Here is a 19,207-nt window from a genome sequence, read left to right as displayed (position 1 = left end):
TCGATTACTTATGAAGGGGCCACATTATGGAATTCTTTGAATAACGAGGCCCGCCTTAAAGAATCGTTGGCAAGTTTCAAGGGTGCTTTGAAAGTATTAGGGATTTAGAGGCTGTGTATTTTTGTTTGTTTGGAATGCTTAGTTTGTAGTCTTTATTTGTTATTTAAGGGTTTAGTTAGCTTCAATAGTAATTTGTAAACACGACCACATCAGCTATGCTGCAAAACATTTATCGTGTATAAATAAAAGCTTTTATTATTATTATTAATGAAACTAACTTTCCCTAACAGAAAAAATATCTTCTATATTTTCAGCCATTGCTTTTAGCTAATTTGTATTTATAATTTTTAATTTGCATCCCTATTTAATTTAATAAGTCTGCCATACACTATATAGCTTGTAGTTTGTACCATATTTGCCTAGGATTAACTTTTTAACACTGAGGGAAAATTCTTGCATTAAGATGAAGACTTTGTTGTATGTACATGTTTGTAAGTTAATTACAAGTATGACATGTATAATCATGTTACACGTAATATGTGAATAACAGTCCTATACCCCGACTTTTCATGGAATAACCTCAATTATATTCTTTCCTCTGATAATCAGGACCTATGACAAATTAATGAAATTCTTTTGATAGTAATGTGTTAAGTTGAGCTCCCCCCCAGGTGAGGTCAGAGTAAACTTAGAAATTTATTGCATTTTGTTTTAAAAACTATTCCACAGAGCTGACCCTGAATCCTCCAGAAGGTATCTTAGCAGGTTTGTTATACAATCAGCTGCCTTTCTGTACACTGTATAACATTTCTTTGTAATATTTATTGAAAATGCATGCAATCATCAGATTTCATGCCAAGGGCTTACGGTGTGAAGGAATTGTTCAGGTGGGAGAGACTGAACATGTATCTATAGAAAATACATTGTTAGCATTATTTCCTTGAGTTGATTGCTTTGCCCTTACATTGATGATCAATATTATTTTGGTTATTACAAAAAGTTTCTTTAGTAACCTTTCCAGTCTCAAGATTTTTTCATACATGATCTGTTACATGTATTTTTTCACATTTGAAAAATAAGTTAAAATGTCTGATCTGAGATGACCATGAGACGTGACGAATATTAAGAGTGTACTAGTTTTTTTGAAGTCATCTATTACTTTATTATAATAGCCAAGTTTACAAGCTAGATATTGTTTATTTTTAGGTCCACTGACTGAAGAAAATTTCTTTGAATGGGAAGCTTTGATATCGTAAGTCTTGATCAACAGATGTTAAACCAAGTACATGTATCATCAAAAATAAGTTGTTAAATATAATTATGGCTTATTTAAACCATAATAAGGGCTCTACTGGAATGATATTAGCCAGTCCAATCCTCAGAAAATATTGGACCAGTAATTGAGCATTCTCATTGATAATTTGGTTGGTTATAGTTATTGGCCCTCTTACTGCCTTAGTTGTGCAATAACATGCAATATCTTATTAACCAAAAGCAAGAGCCACACTTCTCTGAAGAGAAAAGAATAATATTATTTTGATCAATCAATCGGTCACAGTTTCTCATGGCCGCGGAATCTACGTAACCACTGTGTTTAATTTATGAACTCTTAACCCTATTCAGGCCGGGCTTTTTTGGACCTTCTCTGACCGGAAGCCCCCTCCTATGTAACTTCCAGAATATTTAAGCAATCACAATGAAACTTATAGGATGTATTGTATGTCCAAACATCTTTCTTTTGGTATATGTCACGTGGGATGGTGACGTCACATCACGTGACAATTACATCATGATGTCAAAACAGCCGCCATCTTGGATCCGCCATCTTGGATTTCAAAATTTTTCCAAAATGCCAGAAAACCACCCAAAATTACTGCAAAGTACTCAAAATCAATAAAAATGTGCTTTAAACCCGTAAAAATGTAAAAATAATTCCATTTAAGTTGATTTTTATTGACAGAAACACGCAAAATTACAAATTTGGGAAAGCATCCCTGTCAAAATGCCGTTGCCATGGTGATGTCAAGTTCATGACACATCATCCAACCCTACCAAATTATTGCCAGATAAATTTTAGGAATACTCAGAAAGTTTGGCAGCATTTGCTTAAATCTTAAAAAAGTTATAAGAGTTCAAAGTCAGCGCGGGCCTCAAAAGCCCCCCCCCCCCTAGGGTAAATGCCTTGAGCACCATTTCTTGACAATATTTTTGGTTTAGAAGCCTTTGTAAAAAATTATTGTCAAAATTCCTTATGCTTTGAATATCCCAGATTAGGAGTGAATTCTTAGTTGATCATTACTGAAGTATAACAAAATTTTCTGTAAGAAAGGAGACTGGTTCCTTCCTGGTTAAATACAAAGCCTGATTATCCACCTTCATGTTTACTTCATAGAGGCCCTGAAGGGACCCCATTTGAAGGGGGTGTATTCACAACAAGACTAGTGTTCCCTCCTGACTATCCACTGAGTCCCCCTAAAATGAGGTTCATTGGTGAAATGTTTCATCCTAATGGTAAGGTTTGTTGCTCAAATTAATACAGCTGAATGTACCTTTCAAACTGTCAGTTTTTTATTTACAAAATAACATAATTTTACAAATTTAGAATGGGTGAAAATAAAAGGGCTTACTTCATAGCTTCTCGTAGTGGATTTAGAAATAGTGCAACTTGAACCTATGGGCTGCAAGTGTTCTTATTGGTGCTTAGGCTAGGAACAGTGTTGACAATTAAGATGGCTCCTGACCCTCCAGGTTAGGAGTTGGGTATGGGACAAATTATCTCCACTCCATACACATAAAAAGTCATACAGTGATTACAGGAACCCTTTGGGGCCTTGTGCACCACATGGTGTTTAGAAGCCATAAGTAGGTAAGTAGGCAGGAAATTGAACTCTGTGAATTCATCCTAAAGAGTTTAAAGAGCCAAGAACCGGGAGGTCTACCAAGTAGAAAAAAAGATAGCAGCAAAGCCGAATAAACCAACAAAACATTTTCAGAAATCTTAAAAGCTTTTGCCATATATTGGCTTATAATATGGTTGTCCCGTATTTATTTTTTATATAATTTATATATTTTTTTCTTTTTCTCTTGTTTTTCGTGGTTGTATTTACTAAAGCGATAATTTATGTATACTACTGTAGTCATAGGGTGTAAGTAATTGTAAGTTAAGTGAACTGTTAAATAATTAAGTTCTGTAACTAGGTTATTGTAAAATGTTGTAAATAAAAATAAACAAATTACAAAAAAAGTAGGTAGGTAGGTAGGTAGGTAAGATACCTTCATGGGCACCTATAACAACCCCACATCAAATAACTAAATTGTGACAGGAACACCTTTTGGAACATGACACACCCCCAAAATATTACCAGCGAGACAATTTTTACATTGTAGGAACTTGTATCACCATCCTGTGCAACTCACCATAACTTTTATATTGTGTGCACTGAATCCTTCCACCCTTTCCCCTCTCACTCCTTCAAATCACGCTTGTATGCATATACTCTGTATAGTTACTGCATCATTGTTCTTATTTGTCTCTGTGTTAGTTTACCCTGATGGTCGAGTGTGTATATCCATTCTGCATGCCCCTGGTGATGACCCTATGGGGTATGAGAGTAGCGCGGAAAGATGGAGTCCTGTCCAATCTGTAGAAAAAATCCTTCTATCTGTCGTCAGTATGCTTGCAGGTAATATTTTAATTTTTTCTCTCATCTTATTCCATCTTTGAATGGAAAAGCTAATTAGGGAATCAGGCACTGGGCCCAAGTTAATCATCAAAAGGCAGCAAATTACTCTTCTTCACTGACTACATTCCTACCTTTACATGTACCACTGATAGTAACTGATTACACTGACCAACATGCAGACAAATTAACATTTTTTCAAATCACCAGTCTCACGACTAGTTACTTGTTCAATTGAGATGTACATTGTAGAGCTGGACTAGACTTCTTGGTAACCCTAGTTTGAATAATTTATTATTAGCTATAGCTAAACCAATTCCTATTTTTGTTGCCTTGGTCCTTAAATGAACAGGACAATTTTTTTTCACACCTGTACTCTATCAATTCTTTGAAAATTCCCTCCCCTTTCCAAGAACCCATTGAGTGCAGTTTCTGGGCAAATCCCCACCCCTCCCCCAGTACTAAGTGGTGCCTTCCTGGATAAATCCCCACTTCTCCCCTAGTACTCAGTGAGTACCATCTCTATCTAAATCCTCACCCTTTCCAACACTCCATAAGTAGTGCTGCTGTGCGGTACATTTCCATTAATTAAACATGCATTAAATAAATTTGTATCCTCTGTTGTGTGCAGAGCCAAATGATGAAAGTGGTGCAAATGTAGATGCTTCAGTAAGTATTACATGAAGAGCTGTTAATTTAGTAGTAATTAAATTATTTAATATTAAAAATAATACCTTTGCCTTAGAGTGCTTTTGTAAACATTTTAAAAATGAAAGTGCTGTTATCTACACAAAACAAGCTCAGAAAAGGGAATACTTTAAGAGTTATAACTAAACATAAGTCCATGGGCCCTTTTTAATTCAAGAGGGTTTATTTTGAGAAGGATTTGTTGTGTCTGAGATTTGTGGGGCTCATTTGGAGGTGTGTGGGTGACATGGTGGCCTTTTGGCTAGTGTGCTGGACTCTTGATCAAGCGGTCTGGGCTCAAGCTCTGCCCATGCAGAGTCATTTTGTTGTGTTCTTTGGCAAGACACTTTACTCTCATAGTGCCTCACTCCACGTGCCCCAGGTGTATAAATGGGTACTGGAGAATTTAATTCTGGGGGTGGTAGTAACCCTGCGATGGACTGGCATCCCATTGGGGGAGGGGGGGGAGTAGTGGTACTCCTAGTCGCTTCATCCTACAGAAACTGGGGTAAGCTCCAGCTGTTTGGGCAACTTGGTTTGATACAGCCTTTACCTTACCTATTTGTGGAGGGGGGTTGCTTATTTTAGAATTCTATGGTACCATGCTATATTGTGTTATTATCTTCAGCACACAAGCAGAACTCTTCCCTCTTTATCCATTATTGTGTGATATTATAATTTATAACAACCTGAGGTGATATCCTGTACAGAAAAGAAATACTTACTACAATCAAGATTGTAGTCCTGTGACTATAATTTCACGGGCTCTTAAAGACCCTTAAACTAATAAACTTTATTTTAACTAATTTCCTGTCTTTTTTTCCCCTCTTCAGAAAATGTGGAGAGAAAATCGAGAGAAGTTCAATGATATAGCAAAACAGATTGTAAAGAAATCATTAGGTCTTTAATGTTGATGTAAGATGGCAATCTTTCATCCTCAATTCCAATAGCCCATAGTCTAAAAAAATGGTACAAGAATAAATTATTATCAATAATTGTTATTTTCCACTCAGATCATAACTGAAACTTTCTAAGGGATAATTTATTACTTTTTAAGCCTGTTGAATGTATTTGAAAATTTAACTAAAAGCCATTTCCCTCCCATGCAGGCAAAATCATTAGTAGTGGTCCATACAAAATTACCACTTCTGGGTTACTGTAATGTGGAGTAAGAACATCAAAAGTGCAACACAACTTTTCTTGTAAGAAGTAATTTGCAGACACTTTAATTGCTAATACTGGACTCCACTAAATGAATTTCTCCTGTTATTTAAAATCTAAAAAGGTACATCATGGTTTTGTAACCTCCAATAAGTGGATGATACTCGTAAGCTTGTTAGTTTTGAATCTAGATCCAGGGTTGTAGATGATATCAATAAACATTATTTTAGCTAGCTTGAAATCAGATATCAAAATAGTGTTTACTTAAAAGTAATGAGCAAAGCTTGCATGGAATTTTCAGCAGGTAGCCAGAACTGCATTTCCTCAAAAAAAGTGCCCAGGCGCTTATTTAAAATTTCGACCAAAAGAGGGGCCTTTTATTCAAAGGAGGACTGGTGCTTTATTGAGGGGTTGATGGGTGGTGGCCTGTTAAGCTTTTCTTTCAAGAACTGTAACTTTAGAGAATGGTCTAGAATAGTAGTCTGTTGTTCCTAGTAGGTTTATGGCATTTATAGACAAACATGAAAAGAACAGATGCAAGCTAATGGAGATAGAAGTAAGAAACTGTTATCCTATAATTATGTATACTGATGTATATAGTTGAAGCTTAAAGATTATTTAAAATAATGTGACAGAAGAAACAGGTTTTCCTTTTTCCCTGCTATTAAAGAAGGTGAGGGGGAGGGGGTGATTATTTGCTATTTTAGTCAAGGGGGTCCACGGGTGGTTACCTGGGGGGGGCGCTTATTAGAGCATGGGTACTTATTTGAGGAAATACAGTATTCAGTGTGCAAAAATCACTAATAATATTAAAACATTTTGATAAATGCTACTTTCTCTTTAATTTGATACAACATACCCTAACAATGCACAGACATATACATTTTTATTACTATAATAAACTGGTTTTTTTTATAAAAAGAAGACAAATCTCTTACACATGAGAAGTTGGATAATCCCATACTAAAGCTGCCTAAAATAGTTTTGTTTGTAGGCAACAAATCTCTGAAGGGGTTACAGTTAACATTTCAAGAAATACTATGTTAACTGTAATAAAATCCTGAAGTCCTGGTAGCAGAACACTAGTTATGAATCAAACAATTTACATGTGATTAATTTCCAAAAATAAATATTTAACATACTTTTAGACAAGGATAAGTCGCTAAAAGCTCCACTGTTAGTGTATTGGACTGATTATTAATCTATTCAGATTGAAGGGTACCACAATTACAATTAATTAGTTAACAATAGTGAGGTTAGTTATCAAATACTAAGATAACATTTAGAAAAATGCAAATAAAAACGATTATACAGTGGAACCCCAATATAACGATCCTTAATATAACAATATTCCCAGTATAACAATGAATATTCTACATGTGTCCCGGCAAAAGTTACAGCAAAATGTATGGGACAGAACCCTGATATAACGATCTTCGATATAACTATGAGTATTTAGTGCACCGAACGTAAAATCTTTCCCGATATAACAATATTATCAGTACTCAGTCAGAAATTTAAGCATAACATTGAATTTAACACAATAACCTCACAGTAATCGAGTAATCTCTAACGTTTCTGTCACAGCTTTGTACGATGATATACGAAAATGCTGATACTGTGTTCCAAGCCTCTTTATCAGCTTTATCCCCTTTTTCGATCTTTATCCTCCTTGTCATTCAATAGTTCTCTTATCTTTCACTAGGTTTACCCTGATATAACGATATTTTCAGTTATTTTACGGCCATATCGTTATATCGGGAGTTTCGATATAACGATACCTCAATATAACGATATAATTTTACCGCTCCTTTGGCATATCGTTGTATCGGGGTTCCACTGTACATCACATTTTTTTTGACAGTTCAAATTGCACAAAGAATTTCTAGTGTAACACACCCAAAACAAAGATGTTGTGCAATATTAACAAATCTGAATGAACTTCCCAGGGTATTAAACTAGTTGACTTGTTTTGCAAGGGTGTAATAAAATTATGTATAATAAATAGAACGGATAAAAGTATTGTGGTTTGAGTTACTGGAAAGTTCAACAAATGGGGATATTTCCACTGTGATTTCCCTTGGTATTTTTAAATGGTAAACAACTCATGCCTGAATATTTTTAACCCACAGAATTATGCAAATAGTTAAACGTCAATGCCTACTTGCCTGGTGTTTTTTTTGCCCCCGCAGGGTTTTGGCCCAGAGGCCAAAACCCGAGGAGGCACCCTAGGAGTCCCCGGGTGTATACATACAAGGACAAAGAATATTTGTTGAAAATGTAAGAAATGTGTTTGTAATGGGCGAAGCGTTCTCGATTTGACAAAACTAGGCGCGCACGGTCGTGACGGGTAATATTTTAGCAAGCGCGCACGGTGGTGTCGGGTACTTGCAACCACGAGGTCGCGTTTCGTCACCTTCGAGCTTCGCCATCTTCTAGCAGCATTTCGTTTTCCGGTTTTGGTTTACGCGTGTTCACAGATTTGTTCGAGCGGTTTCTCTGCTTTAAGTGATATTTGAAGCAGTTGTTAGTAATACGTCGAAAGATTTCGAGCAATTGGTTTCGTGTTCTTGGCTACGTGTGTTCCAAGAGCTGGTTCGAGCGTCAACGTTTGCTTTCGGGGGTTTGTATCGTATACGAGTAATAAACAAAAATGTAATACAAGGTAATTCGTTTCGCTAACAAACTGTCAGATTATTTGATCCAAAGAGTGGGTTGAATAAGAATCAAAAATTGTTTTCTCGAATCTTTGAACTGTGCCATATTTTGTTACTCGCGGAATTTTTAGGCTTTTTGGCCTGGAATTTATTGTTAGTATTAAAGTTAATTTTGAATGTTATAAGCCAGGAAATAAGCTTGCTTGTTGTCACCACGAATAATGTGTTGTGTGTATTTCCGCTAGGTTAATATTTCCGCGCGCTAGGTAATATATTCGACTTGAACTTGTGAATTAATATTTTTAGGATGCAACGGTGTCACACAACAAGAAATTCCGCAGCAAACAATGGGCGCTTTCCATTCGACCAAAAATTCCGGAAATTTCGGAACAAGGACGACTGGTACAGAAATTTCCTGGGAAAGTTTCCAGAAAATCCGGAAAGTGTTGACTTTCCGAAATGCGAACTATTCAACCGAAAACCCCGGAAATTCCAGAAGCAAAATCAAATGGAACTGAAAGTTCCCGGAAATTGTTTTCGAAAATTTGAGTCTACCTTGCGAGGTTGTCCTCTTTTCCGGAAATTTTGGAAAAAGCTACCATTTTCACTCAGCCTAAGTTCCTTCGGCAGAAAATTTAGCGATTTGTGCAGCTGAAAGCAGTTACATGTGTTAAGGAAGCATTCTTGAAACTCCAAACAAAAAATTCAGGTGAACTCGGTTGTTTTTCGTTGATGTTTTGCAGGCGGCAGCAAAGAAATGTACAAATATTTATAACGCGCGTGTGGGCTACGCCATTGTTTTGCTCATTAAACTTTTTGGGTTGGCGACGTTTTCGTTGCTTGTAGTGTGCCTTTTTAAAGGTCCCTGTATTTGTGGCCACGATGTCATTCATGGCGTTTATTTTCAGTGCTCGGAATGCTTTTTATTTGCAAAAATATCGAGTTATATGTGCAGGAAACCGGCCACAAAGCATTAATTTAATGCACCGTAGAAATTTCCATATTAGACGCACAACCTGATCATATGCAAATAAAATTTTGTTTTGCCTTCCGTGCAGTCAACCGGAAAAGTTGGAAAAATCTGTTCCATTTGCCACTGGAATTTTCCGGAAACTCAAACCAGAATTTTTGGTCGAATGGAAAGCGCCCAATGTCATGACGACAAAAGATTCCACTAATCCTAGATTATTGCTGTAAAACAAATTATAAAAAGGCGGGGGCAGCTTTATAGTGAGAACTATTACTAGTTTAATATATTTATATAACATATCAAGTACTGGTAATTATTAAAAAATTGTCATAAGGAAACTCTATTTTTTAATGAATCTTGAACTTGGTTATCTCTTACACTCTGCTTTCCCCCAAACTATTTTTTTATCACCTTTGAGAGTTTGAGATAGTGAGTACCTGTAAAATAAACTTTTTTTAATTACTCCCCTCTATCTTGAAATCATAACCATTTCTCTTGAATTTGCTCTTTTAATTATTTACTACAACTATTTTGTTTCTTCTGAGAGTTCAAGACGGTGAGTAACTGTGAAAGAAACCTATAGAAAATGTTAAAATAATTGGGTTTTAAAAAGCCATAAATACTCTTGGCAAATAGCTGCCTGGATATTTATCTTAGTAAACATCTATGACTTTATGTTATATGGATCATTATAACCCACCAATTAATTTTCGTGTGCTTATTGGACAAGAGGCATCACATGGTACAAAATCAGCCGACGGGTATCAGGCAATAACATACCCTCGGCCTGTATGATTTGATATCCGGCCCCCGATTTTATAGACAAGTATGGTACAAAACATACGAACAAAGTGACCTTTTCACGTCTAATTTTCAAATCAAATCACAGTGTAAAAACAACTTCATAAACCATTCACAACTTTCATTTATTTCGAAATTAATCAGAGGGTTATAAAATAAATCCTTTTCTTGCTTGCTGGTAAATTGGAGCATAATGCCCTTGGCTGAAAGATTGTCCCCAAATTTTCACAGTTCAACCGTTCATTTTTCTGACAATGATTTAGCCTTGGGCATTATAATCCAATATACCAGCTGCCCAAAGGGGTTTATTTACCAATATCTTGGGAGATGTATAAAAAATGCAGCATTTTAACTGACTTAACTATAATCTTAATATTACAAAATATATTAGTTTGACATCTAAATGTTTCTCCAATGTTATCAATTTTAAAAATCCCTATTTCTTTTTAGGCATAGCTTCTGTAACGTCAACTGAGATAAGGGTATAGAGACGATGTTCTGTTAAGTTAACCACAGAGTATTTGAGAGTATTGAGTCCATCATTGCCCATTCGCTGAGCAGAGTCTCTAAGTTTGGCAAACCTGTGGAATAAAAGAAACTTCTGTTTAGAGGGACATAGGCTGTTAATGCAGTTAAGTGATGTGCTCAGCTCTCAACAGACATAAGATTGTTATTCTACTGGTCCACTAGTGTAGCACTTGCTATTGTTTTTGGGGCTAGGGGTTTTGGCGCAAGCCACGGTCATGCAGGGTCATTATACTGTGTTTTCGGGCAAGACACTTTTTCTCATAGTGCCTCTCTCCACCCACGTGGAGAAATAGACAAATTTAATACTAGCATCACATCGGGGAGGCGCAATGAAAATGATAATGCATTTATATAGTGCATTTTCCATATGTATAATTATGTTCAAATGCACTGGTCACATACTGTAATTTACTACACACAAAGGCCAGACCACAACACCGGGAGCTTTCGTGTCCTACTCTTTGTGAATACCCGGTAGTGTGTGGGCTCTTTTAACGTCCCCTGCTATGAGACTGAGGATACAGGAGATGGGACCTACTGTTTGTCGTCCTTTTCCAAGAAGTCTAAAATGTCTAACAATTTGCAGATGTAATTACAAAGGCAGCATATTCTCCTCAGTTATTTTAAGACCCTGAGTGTTGGTCTGGTCTGGGGTTCCAACCCTTGACCTCCCGCACGGGAGTATTTCTACTCCCGAGGAGTAGAAATACTCCTTGTCGCCAAATGCTACAAAAACCGGGATAAGCTTTGGTGGTATGGGACAGTTTGGCTACATGGAGACTTGCGCACGTAACCTTGAAATCATGGACAACTTACCGATCTGGATCGGGCTTCCCACTATGATGGAATATCTTTAACATTTTGTACCTTCCTAACTGCATTGATGGTCGTGTCAGCTTAAGGTTCTTTGCAGCTATTCTAAAACATCAAAAATCATAACTTAGAAAAATTAGGTGGTATGATAAATACTGACTGAGTCAGGGCGGCTCATGTTCAGATGAGAAAATATTAAGCTCACTGACAGTCATTTTGCATAGATGCACTCCACTGTGCTCGGCCCTTAGCCCATAACAACAAAGCTGTGCTCTTAGAATAATAATTGCAGGGTGCTCAAAGGCTCTTATGTACCGGTAATAAATCTTGGGTGCCCAGCTCTTAAAAGCTTTCATGATAGCAAAGTTATACAAGTCACCCAAAGAATATTAAAAGTAAGTCGCCTGTGGCACCCGGGCACTGCTAGAGCACAGCTCTGAATCCCCAAGCCAGATATTTCCATTTGGACCTATCACCCTGTCAATAAGCTCATGTTATGTCAATCAGTCTGTAGAAACATGTATGTCATCAGAATTTGATGCCAAACTTCAAACACTTCATGACCAATCATGCCACATAATGAATTAGATTGTGTTTCGGCAGCACATGCTAATGATTAGATGCAAGCAACAGTAGAGATAGTGAGAAAATGTATACTGTAATTTAAAAATGTGTTAAAGAACAAGTACCTGTTATAAAGGTCGTCGTCTTCTCCTCCCCATCCCCAAAACTTGTTTGAAAATCCATTTATAAGTTCAAAATGTTCCTTTATAAAGGAACCAGCTCCTCCAAAAATAGATGAATATGGCAACCTGAAGTGAAAGCATTTTATTTACGGAATTAACTAAGACCACAAAATAAAATTAACAGGATGCAAAGAAAATGCCCCCCCCCCCCCAATTATGGAATCCCTAAAAGGTAACAAATCCATTTGGAGGGGGATGCCTCAAGTTCATTTTTACCCCTGACAAACATTTGTATGAATTAAGTCAGTGCTTTCAATAAGCACAAACCGCTGAGGAAAAGCATCGGCTACTTTGCCTTTTTTTGCTCAGAGAAGTCAGCTACTTTTTTTCTAAAAATTGAGAAGTAATTAAAGAAAGATTCTTTCAAACAGTTGGTTACCAGGGCTGTCATTAAGTCTTAAGCAGCCGTTTCATTGTTCAAAGTTATCATTCGTAGCATTTCCCTCTGTATGCAAGTTTAACGTAACACCAATTAACACATTCACCGGTAACATCAAGGGAAAACAGCCGTAACAGGTGTTATGGGTTACAACCCTTAATGACAGCCCTGGTTACACTACTCAGAACCAGCCGCCTGCTTTGAATTTTATTGAAACCCTTTAATTCTAAACAAATCCAAATGGGTAATCATTGAGTTATCAGTTGAAAGGCTATAATTCAGTGAGTACTTGCCGATAATTAAATTTATCCACAGCTACTGACAGATGTCTAGGTGAAGTCGGACAACTGTACTCATTGCGATCATCTTCTGGTATTAAGTCCACATCATGAAATATAAAACATTCATACTGGTCGAGCTTCATTGCTTCTTTGAAACCAATGTTGAACAGTATGGCACGATTAAAGATGGTGTCCCCTGCCTGTTGCAAAGAAAAGGTTATCTGTTTGACAATATTTTTTACATACATGCCTAGTTTTGCATTCCTTTTCAGTCAAGAGCAAAGGGATGTAGGGCAACGGGGAAAGGGCGAGAGCAAAAGAGATTTAGAGTATAAGGTAATTGTGCAGAGGGTCTTTAGCTTATACTTCCGCCAATCAACATGTTACAAACAATGAGATGAAGTCCCACATGAAAAGTCCAAACAGTTATAAGTTACCTAAACTTATAGCGGTACCGAGAACCCTATTTTTATTTAATGAATACGAGGCATCCTAGATCTTTTTGCTCTCTTCCTTTTTCCTGCTTGCACTACATATCTTTTTTGCCTTTGCACTTGTTAAAATTACACCCCAAGTTAGACTGCCTTTTAACTGGCTACTGTTTACTTTGGTAGCAGGAAATTGTTGACGAAATGATGTTGGCACTTGTACATACTCGTCCTCCACTTCCAATGGAACACGAACTTGCACCTCCACTTCGCCGTTCAACAAGAGAACGTAGACTCCCCGCAAGATTTAATAACTTTATAATGGAATGAACGCTCAAGCGAATTGAACCTTGACTATAAATTTGGACATTGCTTTCGATATTTAAAGACTCTCCTTGACTAACAACAGCTAAGACAAATAGTGTTTCAATTTTAATTGATGGAGCGTGTATGGACATTTCATAATTATTTTTCATCTTCCAAAAGGGGAAAGGTGTTGCACTATGTAATTATCACTTGCACATTCATTTGCACCTAAGAATGTATTAATAATTATATGCACTAGCACCTTTATTGCACTGTCACGCACGTATCCTAGTAGTATGTATTTATCCATTCTTCACATATAATAAATTCAGTTTTCGTACATGTTACCGAACGAACAACACTAGTATGTATCCATATGTGCCTTTGTCTTCCATGTGTTTCTCATATGTTACCTAGTATACAGCTATTTCGAGAAAGGTTGTCGGAAAAAAAAAAAACATCAAAGTGCACGCGACAAGACCGAAAGGTGGTCTGGGTATTCACTGGAATTTTGCATATTGGCCTAGAGGAAATTTACAAGTTTGTATTTTTGCACGTGGAGAATTTGTTTTTCTTCTCAGGAGGCCTATATCTGTAGCTTTACATTTACTGTCGCATGTCTTTGAGTGAGGAAAAATTCTTCTGAACTTCAGAGGGTCTAAACGTACCTTGTTTCTACATGTCTGAAAAGAAAGAAAACCTGAAAATTGCGCTTATTTTGTTGTTATATCTCATTAGTATTCAACACCTGCAGTAGCTCAATACGTCTACCCATACTACCTTTAGGGATTGGCTTGTGCAGTTTTGTGCTTTTTTCCGACAACGTTTCTCGAAATAGCTGTATGTTACTTATAACCAAGCCTGCATCCCCCTTGTCAGCAGTCAGGAAACACAACAGCCCTGGGCGATTCAGAAACCCGGAACCAGGAAATTCTGGTTCAGGTTGGCTTGTGCACTTGTGTTGGGGATTGTGGATGAAATGAACAAGTTTTCATCAGCCAATCAGATTTGGCCGTCTTTTTGGTGGGCTTTCAGTCTAGCACAGAGGTCTCGATCTCTGGCACAGAGCAGCAGGATCGCAGCCTCTGGGGGCGAGATTGACTTGTAACTTACGCATGTGGTATAATTTAGTCATGATCTATCGATATCAATAGCTACTGATTTCTTATATGAAACATACCTGCTCCACAACAATAATCCTGTAGTCTAGATTCTGTCTCTTCAGCATAGGATGCATATGACGCAGAAATACTGACAGCTGCTCGTAACGATTACGATATGGAATTATTAGGGCCATCTGGAGAGAGATTGAAAAATATATTGTTAGAAACTAGTAGTAATCAGAGATCAGGGGAGTGTGTTTGACCTGAGATGAATACCACCAGGAGAAAAGAAGCCAGCCAATGGCAAAAGACATGAAATGCTAACAAATTGTAATTTTGGGAAACATGTTGCATGAAAACTCGCTGGTTTACCTATAATCATTTGGTGGCTGACTAAAACTCTGCTTCCCTGGATGATAACCCTGCAATGCTTTCTAAGTCCTTTCTTTATCATCAAGTTCGGGCACACATTTTAGCCATTTCTTCAAGTAAAAAATGTTAATGCGATCACAACCTCATTTTGTTCTACATGAGATCAAGGCCATCTGTGCCTGTCCAAGATGGCATCAGAACCCTAAAATCATATGGCATCATGATCGATACCCACAGGTCTGATCCATAAAACCCACAGGAAAAAAATGACATGATTAATTGTCATGAGTTCTCCTTCGTTGAACACAATGATAATCTGACATCTCACCTTGATTCTCGCTTTGCATTTAGTTGGTTTCCAGCGGCCTCCCTTATCAACCCAACCTTTAAAATCACTGGACATTGCATTTTCAACGTCTTCCATTTTTGGAACTTTTGAGTCTACATATAATGGTCCAACTGAGAAATCAAAAATCAAGCAATTTCAAATCAGAGAGCACAAGAATCTCAAATCAATTATATTGGACAAATTTTAATTATAATGTTCAGAACAGTTACACCCGCCCAATAATTTACAATCATAATTAAGGCAGACACAGTGGCCTAATAGTTAATGCACTGGACTCCAGATCAAGTGGTCCTGGTTTGAGCCCTGGCCAGGGTTACTGTGTTGAGTTCTTCGGCAAGACACTTTACTCTCATAGTGCCTCTTCCTACCCAGGTGAAAAGGTGGGTACCAGCAAAATAATGCTGGGGATAACCCTGCAATGGACTAGCATCCCATCCAGGGGGAGTAGAAATAGCCCTAGTTGCTTCATGCTACTGAAACCAGGATAAGCTCCCGCTTGGTGGGCCACTAGGCAGTGCTCAAATGCAGACTTTTTAAATCAATAGAGCTTTTATTCAGGGAAAAGCAACAATCCAAAATTAATGCATTAGTTATAAACCATTGGCCATTTTTATGCTACATGTAGTAGGTTAAAATCATCTAGAAGCATTTAACATCTGAGACGTGTCAAGTCTGTTTGAACAATGCAGTTGCACTTAACAGAAGACGCTTAAATCATCAAACATTTTATCTGTCTGTCTTATTTAAAATGGTCATTGTGCAGTTTCAGAAAATATTCATACCCATCCCAAGGAAGGTCATTGGAAATTCTGAGGGGGTGGGGGGGTCTCAAAAGCCAATTTTTTTAAAGGAAAGTTTGGGGCTTAACTGGAATTTCCAGAGGGGGTGGGGGGATTCAAACCAAAAAACCTTCCATGGGAGGGGTATGGATATTTTTTGGAACAACACATTAATTTTAAGGAGAGAAAACCATTTGCTTATAATATGGCTCGTGTTTCTCAATACTTCTTTAGTGCTTCTATCACTTTGATTCCTTGGCTGCTTTGTAAAATAAAAAAGCACAGCCAAGGCTATTTTTCTGTTTTAAATACTGTTAAATATTACAGTATAATTAATTGCCCAAAGGATAATTTCTGCCAAGCCACTGCGTATACAGCTGTAGTAAAAGTAAATCAATTCTTTACTTGTGTTAATTTTTGTTTCGTGGTTAATGAAAAATAGGTTTACCGGTAATTACGTGAAAAAAATTTACTCCAGCCTATCTTCAACATCAGTGGTAGACAAATACATGTTATGTATGTAATGTATAAAAAAATCTAATTGATACTTGTGTTCCTACAGGAAAAATACACGTAAGCCTGCATAACTGAATGTAAATAAAGCTATCTTGAATACTTAGCGGAATTTAACCGCTTTGTATATAAGCTTACTACAATTACAAATCTGGAGTTATTTTGAGCACCAAAGGATGTGGTGCAAAAAAAAAATACCGTACTATGGGTACTGTGGCATTATTACTTAGAAAACAATGACCTACAATGAATGATTCAGTCTTTGCAATTTTGAATCGATCGGCGTGAATTTAAAATTATAATCTGAAATTTGCGAACGATACAAACGAGTATTTGAGCAAAAAATGTGAAAAACTCGAAAGTTACTCAGTTTTAAAAATAGGATTTACACATACCATGCCAGGGAACCTTCTTCTAATCCAGCTATTTATTGAGCTTAAACGTAGTTGCAGTTATCGATCCTGTTTAGATTAATTTGCCGCCATTCCCTGAGGAACGGTAATTTGTTCCCACGCGACGAAAACGTGTGCAAGAAAAAGCTGGCTTTGTACGTGTTAATAAGGAAGTGTTAAAATATAGTAAGAGTAACTGAACTTGCTCAGATCAACTAGATACAACAGAGTATTCAATTGTCTATGATTTCTTGCTAGGTGGCAAACATTGTGACATAAAATCAATGAATAAAACACAGTACTCACCCAGGGAAGAACCTTTTTCTGGGCACATTTCTTGAGCAATATTGCTGTCCTTGCTCGATGTTGAGATCGGCTTCGCCGTTGTACTTGTAGTTGATATAGCTTGTGTAGTTACTTTTGTCGACAATTTAACCATCGATGGATTGTTCGTACTATTGCTAGAAGTCTTTGAAGCTATAGCATCCTTTAACTTCTGTTCAGTAGCTTTTAGATCTAAACTTGACTGAATGGAATCGACAATGTTGATTTCTCCTTCCTCCGTGCCAGACAGATTCGAAGGTGCCGTCGAATTGTTCGAAAACAAAACTAGTTCGTGAAGACCTCTACCTAATTTTCCAGTCTTTAACGCATTCACATACTTCACTCCCAGTTGCGTGTATTTTGAAAAGCTCACAGAATAATAAAACATTACTATAAACGACGCAATCGCCACGATAAATGTACAGATCATAAACTTTTTAAGTCTGCTTAATTCAGCCATTTTTTGTGGTTCTTGTATGAAAGATGCCTCTTTAGGTAACTGCAGTTCATACAAACCAATACAACGAATAATCCAAGAAGAATCTTAGCTCCATCCTTGAGGCAAATTGTTTTGAAAACACCTTATCAACAGTTGATACGCCGCCATATTGTTGAAAAAGAGAAGACTTGGCAGTATTTTCGATGAAAACGAGGCAGCTCAGTACGCCAGAGCGAGGCTCGCTGCCACGAAATCTCAGATGACGAAACGTGGCAAAAAATTTCAAATTTTTGAAATTTTGTATAAAATATACGTACCCCGGGACCTCCATGTCTGTCCATGTGCAGTGCTCTAGTCATTTCCTTATGTTACTAATCAGTCAATTCTACAAAAAGCCATCTTCGTCCTCACGGCGTTGACATCGTTTTGGGTATGACGAAAATTTCTAAGACAACCCTGGCACATAACATGTCATAAGACGACCTGAAATTATTTTTTTACATGAAAACACAATAGGTTTTGAGACTGCGTCTTCAGCCAGGTGCAAGTTGAAGAAGTCTCGCGGTGCATTGCATATAGATAAAATCTACTTCGTCTGCGTTTCATCTAACATTCCTTCGTTTTCGGGTCAGTGTTGTGCGTGACGCGAGCAAAAATTAGCGCGTGACACGTGAAAACTGCTCAATTCCTGCGAGAGAACATGTCTTGCTTCTAAGCCTTCAAAAGGTAAATTCCACGCAAGTTAACTAAACAGTAAAAGCTAATTTTCTTTAAAAGACCTTAATAAATAGGTACGTGATTCGTGAAATTGTGTAAAAAAAATTACGTGATTTGTGACTTGAAGGAAAAGCGGGTCGTGATTCGTGATTGGGACCCGCCAACCGCTTTACTTTACCACCCTGCTACAACCGCTACCCAGAGATTCCCTACAGGGAGAGATGAGAGGTTCCGTTTTGTCTTTCCCGTTTCACGAGCATTAAAAAAAGAGAATCTTTAGTTCAGACATGATACAACGGCAAACTTTTCTGAAAATTTGGGTGGGGGAGTGCAGCTGACTTCCAGGCCGACTTCCTATTTCAGACCAAAATTTGCGATTTTCCCTACCATGTTTCAATTCAGACCAGACCCTTCCCAGGAACTGCTTAATTTGTGCAAAATTTGAGAAGGGCTTCAATTTCCCGACGTTATTACGTCGCACTTTTCAAGAGAATTACCAGAATTTCTCTCGATGAGAAAAATCATATCATCACACTGTAAAAGTTATGATGTGAAAATTTCGATTTCGACACGTTTGCTGACGAGTTGCCATGTTTCAATGCTCAATGAGCCAAAGTTTATCGCTATTAAGTCGAAACATCTTCGAATCTTCCTCGGCATTCTTCGGAAATTTTCGGAAAACTTCACACTCGAAGATAAATTTCATATCTCTGCGCAACCTGCCACCATGTATTATCCTCTAATTTCAGACCAAAAAGGCTCAAAAAGACCATATCCTTTGG

At 37.3% G+C, this 19,207-nt stretch overlaps 2 protein-coding genes across 2 annotated transcripts in view; one reads left to right on the top strand and one right to left on the bottom strand.

Moving 5' to 3' along the window:
• The window catches only part of LOC144629502 (ubiquitin-conjugating enzyme E2 G2-like), a 94,691-nt gene extending 87,985 nt beyond the window's left edge, over positions 1-6,706 (top strand). The window contains exons 3-8 of the mRNA XM_078487723.1: positions 730-765; positions 1,207-1,252; positions 2,393-2,511; positions 3,543-3,683; positions 4,312-4,349; positions 5,201-6,706. Coding sequence (XP_078343849.1) covers positions 730-765; positions 1,207-1,252; positions 2,393-2,511; positions 3,543-3,683; positions 4,312-4,349; positions 5,201-5,275 — 455 coding nt within the window. The 3' untranslated portion in view covers positions 5,276-6,706. The remainder of the gene's footprint in view (positions 1-729; positions 766-1,206; positions 1,253-2,392; positions 2,512-3,542; positions 3,684-4,311; positions 4,350-5,200) is intronic.
• Positions 6,707-9,432: 2,726 nt separating this feature from the next.
• LOC144629879 (beta-1,4-galactosyltransferase 1-like) lies at positions 9,433-17,899 on the bottom strand. The gene is made up of 7 exons (XM_078488123.1): positions 17,252-17,899; positions 15,241-15,371; positions 14,618-14,734; positions 12,716-12,903; positions 11,987-12,109; positions 11,301-11,402; positions 9,433-10,537 (listed from the first exon to the last, which is right to left on the bottom strand). Exons 1-7 carry the CDS (start codon positions 17,727-17,729, stop codon positions 10,393-10,395), a joined length of 1,284 nt encoding a protein of 427 aa, XP_078344249.1. The 5' UTR covers positions 17,730-17,899; the 3' UTR covers positions 9,433-10,392.
• Positions 17,900-19,207: the final 1,308 nt, after the last annotated feature.

Source organism: Oculina patagonica, chromosome 11, assembly GCF_052425735.1.
Source record: "Oculina patagonica isolate OP01 chromosome 11, crgOcupat, whole genome shotgun sequence".
Lineage (NCBI taxonomy): Eukaryota > Metazoa > Cnidaria > Anthozoa > Scleractinia > Oculinidae > Oculina > Oculina patagonica.
This window is presented reverse-complemented; position numbering and strand designations above follow the sequence as displayed.

Coding starts and splice junctions, on each gene's coding strand:
- LOC144629879 (XM_078488123.1), bottom strand. CDS start 17,729: ATGGCTGAATTAAGCAGACTTAAAAAGTTTATGATCTGTACATTTATC. Junction 12,110..12,715: donor GTGGATAAATTTAATTATCG/GCAAGTACTCAC, acceptor CTTTCACTTCAG/GTTGCCATATTCATCTATTT. Junction 10,538..11,300: donor GGGAAGCCCGATCCAGATCG/GTAAGTTGTCCA, acceptor TTTATTCCACAG/GTTTGCCAAACTTAGAGACT.